General features: G+C 36.0%; 1 protein-coding gene across 1 annotated transcript in view; it reads left to right on the top strand.

Annotated features, from left to right (window-relative positions):
* HPSE2 (heparanase 2 (inactive)) overlaps nt 1-18,595 on the top strand; it is a 771,963-nt gene that overhangs the window by 537,328 nt on the left and 216,040 nt on the right. Inside the window, exon 6 of the mRNA XM_077125704.1 lies at nt 10,738-10,785. Coding sequence (XP_076981819.1) covers nt 10,738-10,785 — 48 coding nt within the window. The remainder of the gene's footprint in view (nt 1-10,737; nt 10,786-18,595) is intronic.

Below are 18,595 nucleotides of genomic sequence, written 5' to 3'. Positions count from 1 at the left end.
AAGGTCTTAAAAATATCCAAACTAAGGCATCCAGAGAAAGATACCCCGTTCCTGAAGAAAGGCTGAATGGCATCTGGGATTTCTTTATTGGCCAGGGAAACATGTGGCTGATGTCTGAGGTACTTAGTTTCTCTGGGGCAAAACTCTGGATTGTGACTTGCTTAACATCTCATTGGAAGGCACATGGTGACATCTGCTGGTCCTTTGCTCCCAGGTTTTGTTGCTTTCAGCTCATGGTTCCAGTGGCCTCCTCTCTGAGCTTCTGTCTGTCTCCAGGTATCTCTAAATGGCTGCATCTATGCCAGTTCTTAACTCTTTCCCTCTCCAGAAAACTAATTAAGACCCATCTTGAATGGGCAGAATCTAAATCTCCATCTAATCAAAAGGTCACATCCACAAATTGGGTGTGTCATATCTCCATGGAAACAATGTAGCCAAGAGGTCCCACCCTACAATATTTGCTCAAGATGAAAAGAACATGGCTTCCCCCACAAGACTGGATTTAGGATTAAAAGAACATGGCTTTTCCTGGGTACATAACAAATTCAAACCAGCACATCATGGAAAAACAAGTGCTTTGGACCAAATGAAAGATGCCCCTGCATTTGCTGTTTATTTAGAGTTCAGCCTAGTTTGCCATAATTCAAAATGAAGAATTTTCCCACATTTTTTCCATAGGCTTTTGTGTAGAATGACTGTCACATCCTATTCATCTTAGTTACATAACCAAAGATTCTCTTTGTGGACAAGGGAAGAAAGAGCAGGATGCCGTACTCTTATTGAGTAATGTATTTATTAGACATCCGGCTCCCTGTGAAGGATTTATCCTTTTTCCTGGGAGCAACATTCAGAATCCAGTTTTCAGTGTTACACTCTATGGTCCAGAAGTAGAAATCAAACCCCAAAGACCATGAATAAAGATGTGCCTTATTATAAAAGAGAGCTGTGATATGCCCTAGGAGAAAAGGCTCAACCATATTTCAGATACGTCATATATGCAGGTGGATAACAAAGGAGAGAAATTCTCCCAGATCTGGAGTCCCTTGGGGAAAGAAAGGAACTCTCACAGTGAAAGGGAATATTTTGTTCTTTTCTATAGCAACAGATTGACTCCAATGGGAAAGACCCACAAATACTGAAATGTCCATCTGGCACTGGCCAATTTCCTTTGATCCAAGTCCCTGTCCCCTTCCCTCTCTTACTCTATTTTGCCTGACAGAGTGTCAGCCTGAGAGTAAACACATCCTCTTCCTGAGATCATAATCCAAGATTTCTGTCATCATAATTCAGGTATGGAGAAATCCAACCTTGGAAAACCAAGATCTCCTCCTTTTGTCATTATTCATATTCTGTGTCCTCTTTAACTTGCATATTCATAAACCTAAGTCTAGGAATTAGAATGGAAGTGGAGGGTTGAAAATCCTTGGAAAACCAGACCCTAAATGGAATTTCAGTTTCCCTGTGGTATTTCATTCATGACAGCACTATTCTGTGTGCATGTTATTCCACCTCTAATATTACTGTTGCTGAGCATTTTGCAGCTGTGTTGAAGTTACTCATTTATGTGGTTTGGGTCAGTTTGTGAGAAATAGGCAGAACTTTAGAGCAGAAGAATCCATCACTGTTAGACTTGAACAAAGAAAATTATGATATTTCTTGGACTTGTCTTCCATAGTGTCAGTATAGATATAAAAACCAGTATGTAGAAATGATACAGATACAGAAATCCCTAATTTTCAGGGAAGGAGCTAGGGGTTGGGGAATATACCCTAAACTCATCAACTATAATCTCTATTCCCTGGAATTTTGTCTAATCAGTTTCCTTTATGTGTTAATTTTGTGGTTCTTCTTCTCTAAAATATATATATATATATATATATATATATATATATATATGTTTCAAAGACTTATGAAAATAGAATGTCTGCCCCATTTTCGATGAGATTTTAATACTTCTCAAAAAGCAAGATTGTATTTAGTCATCCTAATGGTATTTGAAAATGAATATTTGTTTGACATTATTTGCAAATTAGATTTTTCCTCCAAAGAATAAGTGTAGAAATGCTTCCATATGCCTCAAGTTGGTCTCTTCATTTAGCTGAGAGTGAGAAAGGAAGAATGTAGTTCACAGCAATTTTCACATGAATATAAATCTGGTAGTGGTGTTTCATCAGAGTTAACTAAAACTTTTCTACTGCATCACCATACTATCTCACATAAAGAAGATAATAATGTCATTTGTTAAAATATATTAAATTTGATTGAAATGTTTTTAATATAATGAGAGTAAAATATATTTTACTTTTTATATCTTGTGAACATAAGGAATTAGAAGAGGATTTGACTTTTCTTTTTTGTTTTTTCAACAAATCACATAACACCATTAAAAAATGGTTCAGTTTCTCATATATTAAATTCATTTTCATCTAATAAATTCTTATTCAGGAAATTTTAAAAATCCATTTGACTCCATAGAGTCCATTACTAATGCCTGAACTAGGAATGCTTTAATCATTATAACTTTCATGATGTACCTTAAAATATAGTAGATCTAATGCCTTTCATTATTCCAATTTTTTGGAATTGTCATGCCTTCTTCAAGATGAATGTTAGAATGATTTTGTAAAGGTTCAAAACTATCTGCTGGGACTTTTTATTAGAATTTCATTAAACTCATAATTTAGTTTAGGATGAATAATTGGTTTTGCTACCCAGGATCATGCAGGAATATTTTTTTGTAAATTATATAATATTCTATATATGGTTCCAGTATATTTCACACTTAATTACAAATTTTCTTTGAAGGGACTTTGGGGAGAGAGTGTGAAGAAAAAACATTGAAATAATACTTTACATGTTCCTAAGCTGATTTTTTCCCCAGTTTTTTTATGATGTCTCTTTTGACAATGGAAGGCTTTTTAAGGTCTTAAGTATCAACCTGTAGTAGAACAAACTAACCTATGTATATGAGGATCTTCAAGTTATGGTATCAGGAAGAATAAAGGGAGTCTATTTCATAGGTAACAGAGTTGGCATTTGAATTCCTATAACTGAGGGAACTCCTAAGGGCACAAACCAGTACAAGCCCAGGACAAGAGGCAGGTTCAGAAAAGATGGAGAACCCTGCACTTAACTTTTGCCTTGGGTTGATCTTCTCGATAGTTAAATCTGAAAAACACCACCAAATGCAGAGCCAATTTGCAAAGATAGTGAAAGGTGGGTTTGGGTTTTTTGGGGGGTTTTTTGCATTTTTTTTATATGTTTTTGTTAGCTACTGGCACTCAAGGAGATCTCTGTCATATCACTAGTTGAAATACAAATTTAAGTAACAGACAGCTCAGGGACTAAATCCAATAGTTATATTAAAATATTGAAAGGTACAGTATGCAAGGAAAGACTACAAGACAAATAGAGAAACAGGAAATGATGACCCATCCAAAGGAAATAAAAATACAGAAACCATGAGCAAAAAAAAAAACAGACCTTGGACATACCAGACAAAGACACTGGAAAAAGAAAAAAAAAAGATCTTCAGTACGCTCAAGGAGGCAAAGTAAAACAGAGAAAGGACTAAAAGATATCAGGAAAATGATACATAAACAATATAAAAATCTCAATAAAGTGATAGACATTTTAAAAAGGAACCAAAATATTGAACTAGAAGACTATGAGAACTGAAGTGAAAAATTCCTTAAACGATTTTAACAGTGCATTAGACCTGGCATAAAAAAAAGAATAAATAAACTCAAAAGGTGATGGAATAATTCAGGTAGAGGAGCAAAAAGGAAAAATGAACGAAAAAAGTGAAGAGTCTAAGAGACTTGTGGAACACCATCAAGAGTACCAGTATATACACTATAGGAGTCCCAGAAGGAGAAGAGAGAAAGGGGCAGAAGGACTATTCAAATAAATAATAATGGCAGAAATGTGCCATATTTAAAGATACATATGAATATACATATTCAAGCAGCCCAATGCAGCCCAAACAGGATAAACTAGAAGAGAACCATGGCCAGACACACAGTAGTCAAACTGTCAAATGCCAATGACATGGAGAGAGTTCTGAAAGCTGCAAGAGAAAAGCACCATGTTATGTACAAGGGATTCCCAATAAGATTGTGTCAATTTCTCATCAAAAACCAAGACAAGAGCAGTAGGATGAATATTTAAATTGCTGAAAGATAATAATGGCCAATCAATAATTTTTTATCCATTGAGACTATCTTTCAGAAATGAGGGAAAGATGAAGACATTTCCTGATAAACAAAAGTAGAGGAAGTTCATCACCATTAGATCTGCACTACCAACAATGCTAAAGGGAATTCTTCAGACTGAAAGGAAAGGACATTAGACTGGATTGAAGCAACATAAAGAAATAAAGACCTCTGGTAAAGGTAACTATATGAGTAATTATAAATGCCTGCACTGTGGTATTGTATTTTTCAGTATATGAATGCACTTTTTACTATTTATGGGTTCAAAAATGCAAATGTATAAAAAGTAATGATGAAATCTGTGGTACTGTACATACAATGTATAAAGATATAATTTATAGCAAGTATAACAAAAATGTGGGAGAAATGGATGGGTATAGGAACACTGTATGTGTGTGCTATTAAAATTAAGTTGATATCAAATCAAACATGATTGTTATAAATGTTGGACATTAAATTTAAGCTCCAAGGTAACCACAAAGAAAATATATGTAAAATATGTACAAAAGGAAATGGAAAGGGACTAAAAAATGGTACACCACACATACACACACAAATAAATATGAAGGTAGGCATAAATGTAAGAATTAAGGGTCAATAAAGGCATAAGACTCACAAACACCAAATAGCAAAACAACAAAAGAAAAATCCTACATTATCACTAGTTACTTTAAATATAAATAGATTAAACTCTCCATTTGAAAGACAGAATTGGCAGAATGAATAAAAAAGCATGACAAAATATATGTGCTCTTTACAAGAGACTCACCTTAAACTCAAAGACACAAGTAGGTTGAAAATGAAAGGATTGACAAAGTACTCCACCAAATAGTAACCAAAAGAAAGCTGGAGTAGCTATACTTATATCAGACAAAATGACAGATTGAAGGACAAACTGTACAGTTCTACATTAATAATAGGAGACTTAAGTATACCACGTTCAGTGATAGATAGAATATCTAAAAAGAAGATCAATAAGGAAATGGAAGACCTGAACAATAATATAAGCCAACCAGACCTAACAGCCATATACTGAACACATCACCCAACAGTGGCAGAACATACATTCTTCTCTAGTGCTCATGGGTCATTCTTCAGTATAGACCATGTATTACATCCAAAACAAGTCTCAATAAATTTGCAATCATACAATGCATCCTCTCTGACCACATGGAATGAAGCTAAAAATCGTTAACAGAGGGGTAACTGGAAGATTCACAAATATGTGGAAATTGAAGAACGCACTCTTACATAACCAATGAGTCAAAGAAGAAATCACAAGGGGAATTGGGAAATATCTTAAAGTGAATTAAATCAAAGTGCAACATACCAAAACTCATGGGATGCAACAAAGACAGTACTGAAAGGAAATATATAACTAAATATTTACATTTCAGAAGAAAAAAAATTTTAATTCAGAGACCTAAGCTCACAACTGAGGATCTAGAAAAGAAGAACAAACAAAACACAAAGCAAGAAGAAAGAAGGAAATAAAGATTAGAGCAGAGATAAATGAAATAGAATGTTAAAAAGTAGAGAAAATAATTGCAAAAATGATTGTTTCTTTGAGATCAATAAAATCAACAAACTTTTAGCTAAACTGACAAGGTACAAAAGAGAGAGAACAAAAGTAACTAAAATGAAAGCGGGGACATTACTACTGACCTCAGGGGAAAAAAAGGGATTGTAAGAGAATTCTATGAACAACAGTACACCAAGTACACCAACAAATTAGATAACCTAGATGAAATGGACAAATTCCTAGAAACCATACAACACAAACAGTAAACCTCAAGTTAAACCATGGACTATAATTAATAGTATGCTTTCATCAGTTGTAACAAATACCATGGACTATAGTTAATAGCATGCTTTCATCAGTTGTAACAAATGTATTACAGCAAAGCAAGGTGTTAATAATAGGGTGGTCTATGGGAACCTTGTATTTTATACATGGTTTTCTGTAAACTCACAAGTTCTTGAATATTAAGAAAATATATCTAAGTGTTTCTGTACAGTAATTATGAAAAACCTGAAGAAGAAATCAAGGGAAAAAATCCATTTTCAATAGCAACTAAAAGAACCAAATATCTAGGAATAATCTAACCAAGGATGTAAAGGACTTGTGCATGGAAAGCTACAAGATATTAAAATAATTTTTTTTTAAAAAGACCTAAATAAATGGAAGGATATTCCTTGTTCATGGATCAAAAGACTGAACATTGTTAAGCTGTTGATGCTATCCAGATTCAAAGCAATCCCAATCAAAATTTCAACAGCCATCTTTGCAGAAATGGAAATTTATGTGGAAGAGTTTGGGGCCCTGAATAGCCGAAACCATCTTGAAAAGCAAGTGAAGTTGAAGGAGTCATACTTCCCAAGTTTAAACTTATTACAATGCTACAAGTGATCAAAACAATATGGTCCTACTGCAAGAATGGACCTATGGAATCAAATTAAAAGTTCAGAAATAATCCCTCACATCTGTGTCCAAATGATTTATTTATTTATTTATTTTGCATGGGCAGGCACGGGAAATTGAACCTGGGTCTCCAGCATGGCAGGTGAGAATTCTGCCACTGAGCCACTCTTGCACCGCCCCCAAATGACTTTTGACAAGTCCACTCAATGGGAGCAAGTACAGTCACTTAAAGAAATGGTGCTGGGAAAACCAGATATCCATGTGCAAAAGAATGAATCTGGGCCCCTACCTCACACCATATACAATCATAACTCAAAATGGATCAAAGACCTAAATATGAGAACCCCCAAACTATAAAATTCCTAGAGGAAAACATAGGGAAGTATCTTCTGAACTTTGTGTTAGGCGATGGTTTCTTGGATTTTGCAATAAAACAGGAGCAACAAAAGAAACAATAGCTAAATGTAATTTTATCAAAATTAAAAACTTTTGTGCATAAAATGACTGCATCCATGAAAGTAAAAGGCTACCTTCAGAATGGGAGAATATATTCAGAAACTATATATCAATAAGGGTTTTATATACAGAATATATAAAGAAATCCTATAACTCAATAACAAAAAGATAAATAATCCAATTTAAAAATGGGCAAAAGATGAATAAACATCTCGCTAAAGAAGATATACAAATGGCCCATAAGCACATGAAAAAATGCATGACATCATAAGCCATTATGGAATTTCAGATGAAAACCACAATGAGAGACCATTTCATATCCACTATAATGGCTGCTATTGAAAATATGGAAACTAATGATTGTTGGAGAGGATGTGAAGAAATAGGAACACTAGTTCATTTCAGCTTTTATGGAAGACAGTTTGGTGGTTCTTCAGACAGTTAAATATAGAATTAGCATATGACCCAGCAATCTCTCTGCTTGGTATATTGCCAAAAGAATCGAAAGCAGGGACTCAAAGAGATATTTTCACATCAATGTGCACAGTGGCATTATTGACAATCGTCAAAAGATGGAAGCAACCCAAGTGTCCATCAACAGATGAATGTATAAACAAGATGTGATATATAACTATCATTGAATATTACTCAATTGTAGAAAAGGAATGAAATGTTGATACATGCTACAACATGGATGAAATTTAAAGACATCACATTGAGTAAAATAAGCCAGATACAAATATTGTATGACCTCAGTGATATGAAATCATTAAAATAAGCAGACATGGGGACAGAGAGTAAAAAAATTGGGTAAATAGTGGTCAATGAGAGGAAGGGGTGAGGGGTATGAGTTTTTTCTTTTTATTTCTTTTGCTGGAGTGTTGCAAATATTCAAAAAGTGATCATGGCAATGAATATACAACTATGTGATGATATTGTGAGCCATTGATTGTACACCATGTATGCAATGTTTTTATGTCATGAATATATGCTTGTGTGTTAAGTTTTTACAATAAAAATATTTTTAAAAAATACATTTACCCATACCCCAAATACCCCTAAATAGTGGGAGAAAGATTAAAGTTGATGGTGGAGTTAGAAGAGAAGGTAGGGTTTAACAAACGAGTATGATTGCTGAATCATTATATTGATATTTCTTTAGTCTCCATTACCTTACAGCAGCTAGAGGTAAAAACCTAAAATTGTGGAATTGCAACCCATATCAAACTCTGAAATCTGTTCTTCAACTAGTTGTTGCACTGTGCTTTGAAAACTACTGCTTTTTTGTATATATGTTATTTTTCACAAAAAAGAAAAAAAGTCTATTGTGATGATTAAAAAAATATTTATTCCTTCTAGCCTCCAATGTTCTGAAGCAGCTAGAAGGAAAAATCTGAGATGATGGTATGGTAGCCCATGACAAGCTCTGGGATCTGTCCTGTAACTACTTATTAAAGAGTGCTTTGAAAACTATTGCTGTTTCCTTTCTTTGCCTTATATGTATATATGTTATATTATACAATTTTAAAAGTTAAAAAGAAAGTCTATCCAATGAGCCAGCAATTCCACTCCTAGGTATATATCCAAGAGAAATGAGCACCTAGTCACCAAAAGACAGATATAAGAAAGCTTACCAGCTTTAGTCTTAATATAACCACAAACTGGAAATAACCGAGCACCTAACATCTGTCAAATAAATAAACAGAAAATGATGTAGTCGTACTGTGGAATGCTACATACACACCAACAAAAAACACCAACGTGGATTAACCTAATAAAAGGATGTTGAATGCAAGAAGTCAGGCACAAAACAGTTTATACAATGGGCTTCCATTTACAGGACCTTCAAGAATAAGCAAAACTAATCCATGTGAAAGAAATCGGGATGGTGATCATAGAGTAGGGAGGGAGAAAGTGGCTGGGAAAGGGCATAGAGGGAACTTGCTGGAGCACTGGAAATGTTCTCAATTTTTACTTGTTTGGGTACATGGAAGTATACATAATATAAAAATCTACCGAGCTGTACACTAAAATGTGCCACTTTATGTAAATTATACCTCAAAGGAAAAATAAGCATAATTAGACAGTAAGAATAAAAATGTAAGCTCAGCTGATGCGTATGGCTTGGAGATAATCTCACCTGAGCCTTTTCTAGCCTATCTACTAATCCACTGTCTCTTGGCATTGGGTGTTCTAGTGGCCCAAACCGCTGGCCGCCCAGTGATTAACTTCAGGGCACTATAGACTCACAAGCTTTGTCATCCCATTTTACAGATGAGAAAAAAGGTTCAGGGAGGTGAAGTGAGGTAATATATCCAAGGACATGTGCTGGTTAAGTGGAAGAGTTGGTTTGAAAAAATTAAAATAAAAAAATAAGCAAACAAAGCCAAGTCAGGATTTTTTTAAAAAGGTGGTTTTTTTTTTTAACTTTTTATAAACTCCACTTTGATACCAATTATCAGTCCTGGTACCTAGTCCTTACGCTTTCTCTTGCTGGCTCCTGCAAAGCAACTGAGTCCTTTTCTACCATCATGGCAAAGAAGAGACTTTCTTTGGGCAATGCATAGCAGCTCCTTTGCTCATGTGCCTGACTGGCAACATTACGCAGGGAAAGGGAAGGGTTAAGGCCTTCCAGACAAAGCACCGTCTTCCCCCCTGGTAGCAGCTCCTTGGGTTATGAAGTACTAATTGAAGATTGTTTCCATCTGAAGAAAAGTTCCCATTCAGGGCCTCAGGCTGAAAGGAATATCTTGAAAAACTGTAATGTTCCCTTTTATTTCCTGTGTCTGATGGTAATTTAATGCTTTCAAATAGTAATAATAGCCAGGACAGCACAGGGCCGCAGAACATGTGGAATGGGGAGGAAGAGGTACATGGAAATCTGAGTTTCTCATAGGCATACAATTTATAATACCCTGTGGCATTTATGAGATCACGGATGCTTTTTCCTGGCCCTTTGGTTCTCCTGGAACCTCCAGGTACCTAGGAAGGTGGGACTAACAAAGCTTTGCTGTGTATATAACTGCACAAATCCAGATCATGTCTCCTTTTTGAACTGAACATGCTTTACAGATGACAGTTCTCCATTTAGCACCTTCAAAAATGGTTGTATTTTTTTTTGTGGCACTCAGATGGATGTGGCAGGCCATCATTAGGGAAGTCTGATAGTGCTTTATACTTGTATAAATAAACTGGATTTTCCCATGCTCTCTCGAAGGCCTCGGGTTTTTCAAAGGCATCTGTTGTGCTCACATCCTTGGGAGATATTATAGTTTGTTTCTTAGCAGAGAACAGAGTCCTTAGAGATATAGGAATGAAACAGATAAGTTTTGATTATAGGAAAGTGATGTTGGGGGATCATCAGACATGAGCTTGGGAAGACAGACATAGGTAGAATGCCACATTGGGGTATTGATGTCCTGGTGGTAAGGAAGTATGGGGAGCTAAAAGTATGATTGCCTTCGCCGTCTTTACAGTTTGACCTCCAGTAGCTATGGGCAGGCCATGATTGTGGTTGTGGACCCTGGCAAAAAGCATTGCTGTTCAGGTATTGGTTCAATCTATATCTCTGTTTATCTTATTTCAACCTTCAGGATATGGTTTATGTTACGCTGCAATATCTTATTTTCTTTCTGTTCCTTACAGTTTCATGAAGGTGGCAGGAAGCACAGTGGATGCAGTTACCTGGCAACAGTAGGTATTCAACATTTTTTGTCTTACTTATAAAAGTTGCTATGATGTGAAAGGTAATTAGTAGTCACCATGTACATCACTGACATTTAATGTTTTCTTTCATTCTCCAAGAAAAAAATTAAAACTAATTCCAAAGTTGTTATTATGACACATTATGCCTCACAGTATAGTAGATTCATTATACCACATAACACTGACACATTTTTGAGAACTCAGCTGTTATGTATATTTCTAAATCAGTGTGTCATCAATGAACAGGCACTGTGGTTCTGAGGATGATACCATTTCCCCATAAACTTTTCCTTTGAGAATATTTTCCCTGTTTTAGAAAGGAAACAATTTTAATTACTCAATATATCATGTGAAAATAGAAACTCTTCATTATATTAATGGCAGTGGTCTTAATTAGTGCCAAGTGAGTGTTAATATGAAATAGGTTAAAAAAAAAATAGAGTATCAAGGGAATAAAGCAGCTTGAAGAAAGTGGACAAACCTGGCATCCCAGAATAAGTTCATGATAGCAAAGACCTATTACCCCAAGGGTAGTTTGATTTGTAAAGATAATTATCTGATATATAAATTACAATTTTCTTAAAGTCTCCTTATGGCATTTGTTCCAGGCACCCAGGAGGGTGGGACTAACAAAGCTTTGTTGTGTGCAAAACTGAACAGCACCAGGTATCACCAATTTTATACTAGATCCTGCCATTCTGTTCTGTCAGAAACTTATCCCACAACATCTTCCAAATCATCTCTCATCTAATGTGGTCCTCACTGTTCAGGCATGTGTTCCTCAGCCCTTACACCCTAGCCACCTTTCCCATTTACTCTAACCGTTCCTCTTGTCTATCCCTTTTTTAAGTGGGTCTTAGTATTCCTTGGGGATTCATGACAGATGTGAAAGAAAGAAAAGTACATGAAATCTTTATTAGGTATCCCCAAAGGAATTTTTTTGTTGTTGGCAATCAATAACTTGAATCATAATGGAATGTGTTTTATTCCACATTTTTACTCTTGGTTTCTCTAAACAAGAAGTTCCAAATGTTTTCAGGAATTGTTTCTTTCAGTTTTTCTTTTGTTTGTTTTTCTTTTTTTTTGGTGAGTCATGGATTGAAAAGATCTGAAAATCATGTCATTCTCTTGCTTCAAACCCCAGTCTCTTCCCTGTGCATTTAGACTAAAAGCCAAACTCTCCAATCTGGACTATAAGACTCTTTGTGTTTGGCCTCTGCTATCTTCTGATCTCACCTGGTATCACTTGGCCCTTAAAAATTCTATCCCACTACACCAGTGTTGTTCACTTCTTTGAAAGTTCAAGTACCTGTCTGCCTCAAGATCTTTGTACATACTGTTCCTTCTGCCTGGAATGTTATTCTCTCCACTCTTGTATGGCTACTCCTCATCTTTTAAATCACAGCTTAAAGATAATCTCCTCAGAGAGGTCTTCCCTGTCCATCTTCTATAAAGTAGTTCCCCATTTCATTTTTTCTTCTTAGCTCTTTGTTTTGTTCATGACACTTATTGTAATTTGCAATTATTATTTTTCCCATGATTTGCTTTTGTCATTTTTTTTTTTCTATCAGAATTGCACTTCCTCAATTCAACAACTACTTAGACCATTGCCTATCAGGCATTTACCTCAGAGGAAATAATAACAATAGCATAACAATAGTGACAGTAATAATGACAGTGGCCAGGAACTCTTCTAAAACTTTATATGCCTTACCATAACTGATCCTCACCACAACCAAATGAGGAAAGGACTTGTTTTTAGTTTCCCAGCTGCTATAACAAATACTATACAATGGGTTGATTTAAACAACAAGAATTTAATGGCTCACATTTTTAAGGCAAGGAGAAGTCCAAAATTGAGGTGTGAGCATAGTGATACTTTCTTCCAGAAAACTGTGGCATTCTGGGGCTGGCTGCCAGTGATCCTTGGTCCTTGGCTTTTCTGTCAGATGGTAATGCATGTGATACATCTTCTTTCTCTTCCAGTTTCGGTTGACTTCCAGCTTCTGGCTGCTCCCTGTGTTTTCTCTCTCTATGGCTTTCTCTATAAGCCCTCTGGTAATAGGATCAAGACTTATTCTGATTGAGGTGCACCAAACCTTAACTGAAGTAACCTCATCGATAGGTCCTATTTACAATGGGTTCGCACCCATAGAAGTGGATTAATACTTAGACGTGTGTTTTTCTGGGGTACATAACTTCAAGGCACTGCAGGATTATTATTATCTCCATTTTTCTAAAGCTTACAGGGAGCTGTAGAGAATCCAAAAATTATACAGAAGTGACAGATATTGGTTTGGAAGCTCACTCCTCAGGTATTCTTTTTAAACTACTACTGCATTGATAATGGGACACTGTGTCTTTACTGAGAATCTTACATTCTAGTGGAGAAACTCAAATACAGCTCAGTGTTCTCACAAAAAGTTATTGGATAATGTAGCATAAAAACTGAAGCTTGGGGAATTTATAGTATTTATAGGGAAGGACAATAGTATTGGTGTAAGAAAATAGTATTGGCTGATAAGAAAATGATCAGGTGAAAATGTATGGTTTGCTCAATAATGATGACTGACAGAGGAATCAGAGAAAGTTTTCCCTTCTAGTGAAGACTTAGCACAAATGGAATGAAGTGATCCTAGTATTTTTCTGTAGTGAGTAAATAGACTTTTTAAATAAATATATTTTGTTTATTGGCTACTTTAAAAATATTGGCCATCTCTCAAGATAAATGTCACATATTTGCAACTACTCCAAAAAATATCCCCCTGAACAGGGAGGGCCATGTATTTCTTTTGGCTCCAAGATCAACATTCATTTGGGGACAACAAGTAGCACCTGGAATCTACCATTTATCCCTTTCCGCTATATTTCTCAGTTAAGACATGAAACAGTCATGGAACAATCCCAAGAAATCCTGGCCAGGAGGACTCAGTAAAAATTAAAGCCAAATGCCATGTTTCTCCAACCTTGAGAAATTCTAAGGTGAAGGTTTCTTAGGAAATCCAAAGTCACTGTCAGGGAAAAAAAAAAAAAGAAATAACTTAGAACTTGTCTATATACAGACATAAGATGGCCAAAAGAATCAATTCAATATTGGGTGTAGAACTTGGAGCTTGCACAATGAACTCTGAGTCTGAAATAATGAATAAAACATTTTATATAGTCAAACTAATTTAACTTGAAGGCTCATGCTTTTGGATTTGGTATATTTGGAGAACCAAAATACATAACAAAATGACTGGTCTTGCTAACTAACCATGTGGAAAACTCAGCAGGAATTGATAAGATGAATTTACAATTACAGTAATGGTGGAGTAGCTTGTATCTAACTAGTATTCCCATAAATAAAGATGATAAACTCTGAACAAAATATTAAAAAGAAAAGAGTAAAATCTCTGGAGAGTGAGCAAAAGGAGACAGAAACTGAAAGTATTCAATCCTTGAAATAAACAAATGGTACTGGGTAAGAGCTACCTTTATATGATTTTCCCACTCGCGGTTACTTAGCAACTCCTGCAACATGATGTTGCTAGAACTCAAACAAAAATACAGTCATATTGGCTCAAAGGATCAAAGGAGTCAGAGGCTGAAAATTCAGGCTGGAAATCTCAGAAGGAGCTACAAGGGGGAAGTGGCCAATATGCATATAAACTTTCTTCAAATCTTTAGCTGAGCCCTGAAATGTGTGTATTCAAGGAAGACTCCAAGGAACTTCCAATACCTGGAAGCCTGAAAAAGTTGAGGAGATTTCAGCTGCTTACCATCACATAAGTGACAAAGATTGGAATTTGAATCTCACAAATTTAGAGAGGCTTAATACACACTTTGTGCTTTCTAGTGTAACCTAAAAAGGTTATACCTTAGGAGTAAAGACTGTGTACCAGGCCTAAGGATTTTCTTCAGGACTAATTGTGCTGGTTTAAAATGTTATGTACCCCAGAAAAGCCATATTCTTTTAATCCTAAATCCAATCTTGTGGGGGCAGGCCTATTATAGGGTGGGACCTCTTGATTAGATTGTTTCCTTGGAAAGTGACACACCCAATTGTGGGTGTGACCTTTTGATTACATGGTGATGTGACCCCGCCCATTCAAGATGGGTCTTAATTAGTTTACTGGTGTGGCAGTTAGGTTCAGGTGTCAACTTGGCCAGGTGAACATGCCTAGTTCTGTTGCTGTGGACATGAGCCAATAGTACATGAACCTCACCTGTTGCTCATTACATCTGCAGTCGGCTAAGAGGCGTGCCTGCTATAATGAATAATTTTTGATTTAATTGGCTGGTGCACAGTCCAAACAGCTCATCTCAGCATTCGCAGCTCAGCCCAGGCCTTTGGAGATGCAGAAAGAAATCACCCTGGGGAAGGTTGTTGGAACCCAGAGGCCTGGAGAGAAGGCCAGCAGAGATCACCTGTGCCTTCCCACATAAGCAAGAACCTCAGTTGAAAGTTAGCTGCCTTTCCTCTGAAGATCTAACAAGATAAATCCCCATTATTAAAAGCTAATCTGTCTCTGGTGTGTTGCATTCCAGCAGCTAGCAAACTAGAACAACTGGATTCCTAAAAAGAGCCAACAAAGAAAGCAAAGACCAGATATCTGGAAAACCAGAAGGAGCTGAGAGAGCTGTTTAACTCAGAAGCTGGGGGAGAAGACATCTCCAGCCTCCAGAGATGCTAAGCTAAGAGATGAAACCCAGAGTTTTGTCCCAGAGGAGCTAAGTGAGGACCTACAGACGCTTAGAGAGGTAGCCACTGGAATCAGAAGCTGCAAGCAACAGAACCAGGAACAAGGAACAGCAGATGCCATGTGCCTTCCCATGTGACAGATATTAGCCTTTCTCTTGAGTTGGGGTATCTTTCTCTAGATTCCTTGGTTTGAGCATTTTTAAGGCCTTAGAACTGTAAACTCATAGCTTAATAATAAATCCCCTCTATAAAAACTGATCCATTTCTGGTATATTGCATTCTGGTAGCTTTAGAAAACCAAAACATTAACACATAAGCAAAACTGACTAACCCTAGCAAAGTATAAATTAAAGCCTACACAAATGCAAGGTAATCAGTCATTCACTCAAGTTCCTGCTAGACTTCAAACCACCACTCTTCAGAAGATAACAGAACGCCTTGTCTCTACAGTTTATCAACCACAATTTCCAGTATATAATTTTAAATATTACTAGATATGGGGAAAAATGGAAAAATGTGACCATAGCCAAGAAAATTAGCAATCAGTAGCAACCTTGAGATAATCCAGATATTAAAATTAGTTGAAAAGATTTTTAAAGATTTTAAATATATTCACATAGTTAACAGAAAGATAGTGTTAGTAAATGGATGGGGAAATAGCAGTAAAATGGAAACTATAAAAAAAAGAACCATTGCAATTATTGAACTGGGAATAATAATAATATCTGAAATGAAAAGATCACCAGTTTGTCTTATCAAGAAACTGGAAGTTACAGAAGAAATTTTAGGCTAGTGAATTTCCATGCAGATCAATAGAAATGAAACATTTTAAAGAACAGAGAGAAAAAAGATTGGAAGAAAATGAACAAAGCTTTAGCAACTTGGGTCAAAATCAAATGGTCTATATGTAATCACAGTCCAGAAGAAAAGGAGAGAGGGAATGGGGCAGAAACATTGTTTGAACTTACCAAAGCTGAACTTTTAAAAAATTTGGTGAAAAATAGCTCCAAGGAGCTAGACAAACCCTAAGAAGAATGAACATAAGAGGAAAAAATCATACCTTGTGATGGTTTGAAGCTGTGTGTACCCCAAGAAGATCCTATTTTTAAAATTAATCCATTCCTGTGGTGTAGACCTATTGTGAGTAGGGTCTTTTACTAGGTTATATCAGTTGAGGCATGCCCCAGATGGGTCATAATTCTTGGTGTCTTTTATAAGAGATGAAATTCCAAGAAGCTAAGAGAGAAAAGCCAGAGAAGCTGAGAGAAGAGCACACAGAAACAGAGAGAAACCATAGAAACAGAGAGGAAGATAATGAAGCCAAAACCTGGAAGCAATGAAATCCAAGAGAGAAGGGAGAGACTAGCAGACATTGCCATATGCCTTGAGGATTGCACGTAGCTGATCTTCAGGGAAAAAGCATCATCCTGATGATGCCTTTATTTGGACATTTTCAAAGCCTTACAACTGTAGACTTGTAAGTTAATGAATCCTCATTGTAAAAGCCAACCCATTTCTGATATATTGTATTTTGGCAACTTTAGCAAATTAAAACACACCCAGACACATCATAGTTAAACTGCTGAGAACAAAAGATAAGGAGACATTAGAGAATAAACTTGGAATATGTCATTGGTAACAGAGACCATCAGGAGTTAGAAATAGGGTAAGATAATGGGTAATTGGAGCTGAAGGGATACAGACTGTGCAACAGAACTGCATACAAAAACTAAAAAATGGACAGCACAATACTACCTAATTGTAATGTAATTATGTTAAAACACTGAATGAAGCTGCATCTGAGCTATAGTTTTTGTTTTGTTTTGTTTTTGTTTTTGTTTTTTAATATATATTTTTTGTATTTTGTATTTTTATTTTTTCTCTATATTATCATTTTATTTCTTTTTCTGTTGTCTTGCTATTTCTTTTTCTAAATCGATGCAAATGCACTAGGAAATGATGATCATACATCTATGTGATGATATTAAGAATTATTGATTACATATGTAGAATGGAATGATTTCTAAATGTTGTGTTAGTTAATTTTTTTTAATTAATAAAAAAGATAAGGAGAAAATCTTCAAAACATTCACAGAAAAAAATGACGCTTTATATACAGGGGAATGAAGACATAAATGATGGCTAAGCTGACATCAGAAACAATGAAGGACAGAAAAACAGAACAACCTCTGAAAATGTTGAAAGAGAAAAAGTCAAACCAGTATTCTCTATCCAGCAAAAACATTCTTCAAAAAATTAAAGTGAAATAAAGATGTTTTTGATAAATTAAAACCAGTAGATTTGGGTTATGTGTTAGTTAGATTCAGTTGTCAACTTGGCCAGGTGAGCATACCTAGTCTTGTTGCTGCGGACATGAGCCAACGGTATGTGAACCTCCTCTGTTGCCAATTACATCTGCAGTCAGCTAGGAGGCGTGTCTGCTGCAATGAGTGATGTTTGATTTAATTGCCTGGTGCCTAAATGAGAGAACGCAATGTAGCACAGCCTAAGCAGCTCGGCATTCCTCATCTCAGCACTTGCAGCTCAGCCCAGGCCCTTGCAGACGGAGAAAGAAATCACCCCGGGGAAAGTTGTTGGAACCCAGGGGCCTGGAGAGAAGAACAACAGAGACCACCCTGTGCCTTCCATGTAAGAAAGAACCTCAGTGGAAAGTTAGCTGCCTTTCCTCTGAAGAACCAACAAAATAAATCCCCTCTTATTAAAAGCCAATCCGTCTCTGGTGTGTTGCATTCTGGCAGCTAGCAAACTAGAACAGGTTATAAGAAATACTAAAGGAAGTTGAAGTTCTTCATATCTAAATGAAGTCACACTGGAAGGAAACTTGGATCTCAAAAACAGAATGAATAACATCAGTACATTTGTAAACGAATAAACAGGACTTTTTATCCTCTTAATTTCTTTAAGAAATGGACGCTAATGCAAAAAGTGTGACTTTGCATTATGAGGTATGTAACATGTATACATGTAAAATATTTGACAATAATACCACAAGGGATGAGGAAAGGAGAAAGTAGTAAATGGAATTCTGATGTTGCAAGGTATGTGCATTTTGTGTGCACATACAAATGCAATATTAGCTCTAAGAAGACTGTG

Source organism: Tamandua tetradactyla, chromosome 13 (assembly GCF_023851605.1).
Source record: "Tamandua tetradactyla isolate mTamTet1 chromosome 13, mTamTet1.pri, whole genome shotgun sequence".
NCBI lineage: Eukaryota > Metazoa > Chordata > Mammalia > Pilosa > Myrmecophagidae > Tamandua > Tamandua tetradactyla.
Note: the sequence above shows the minus strand (reverse complement) of the source record. Positions and strands in the feature narration are given on the sequence as shown.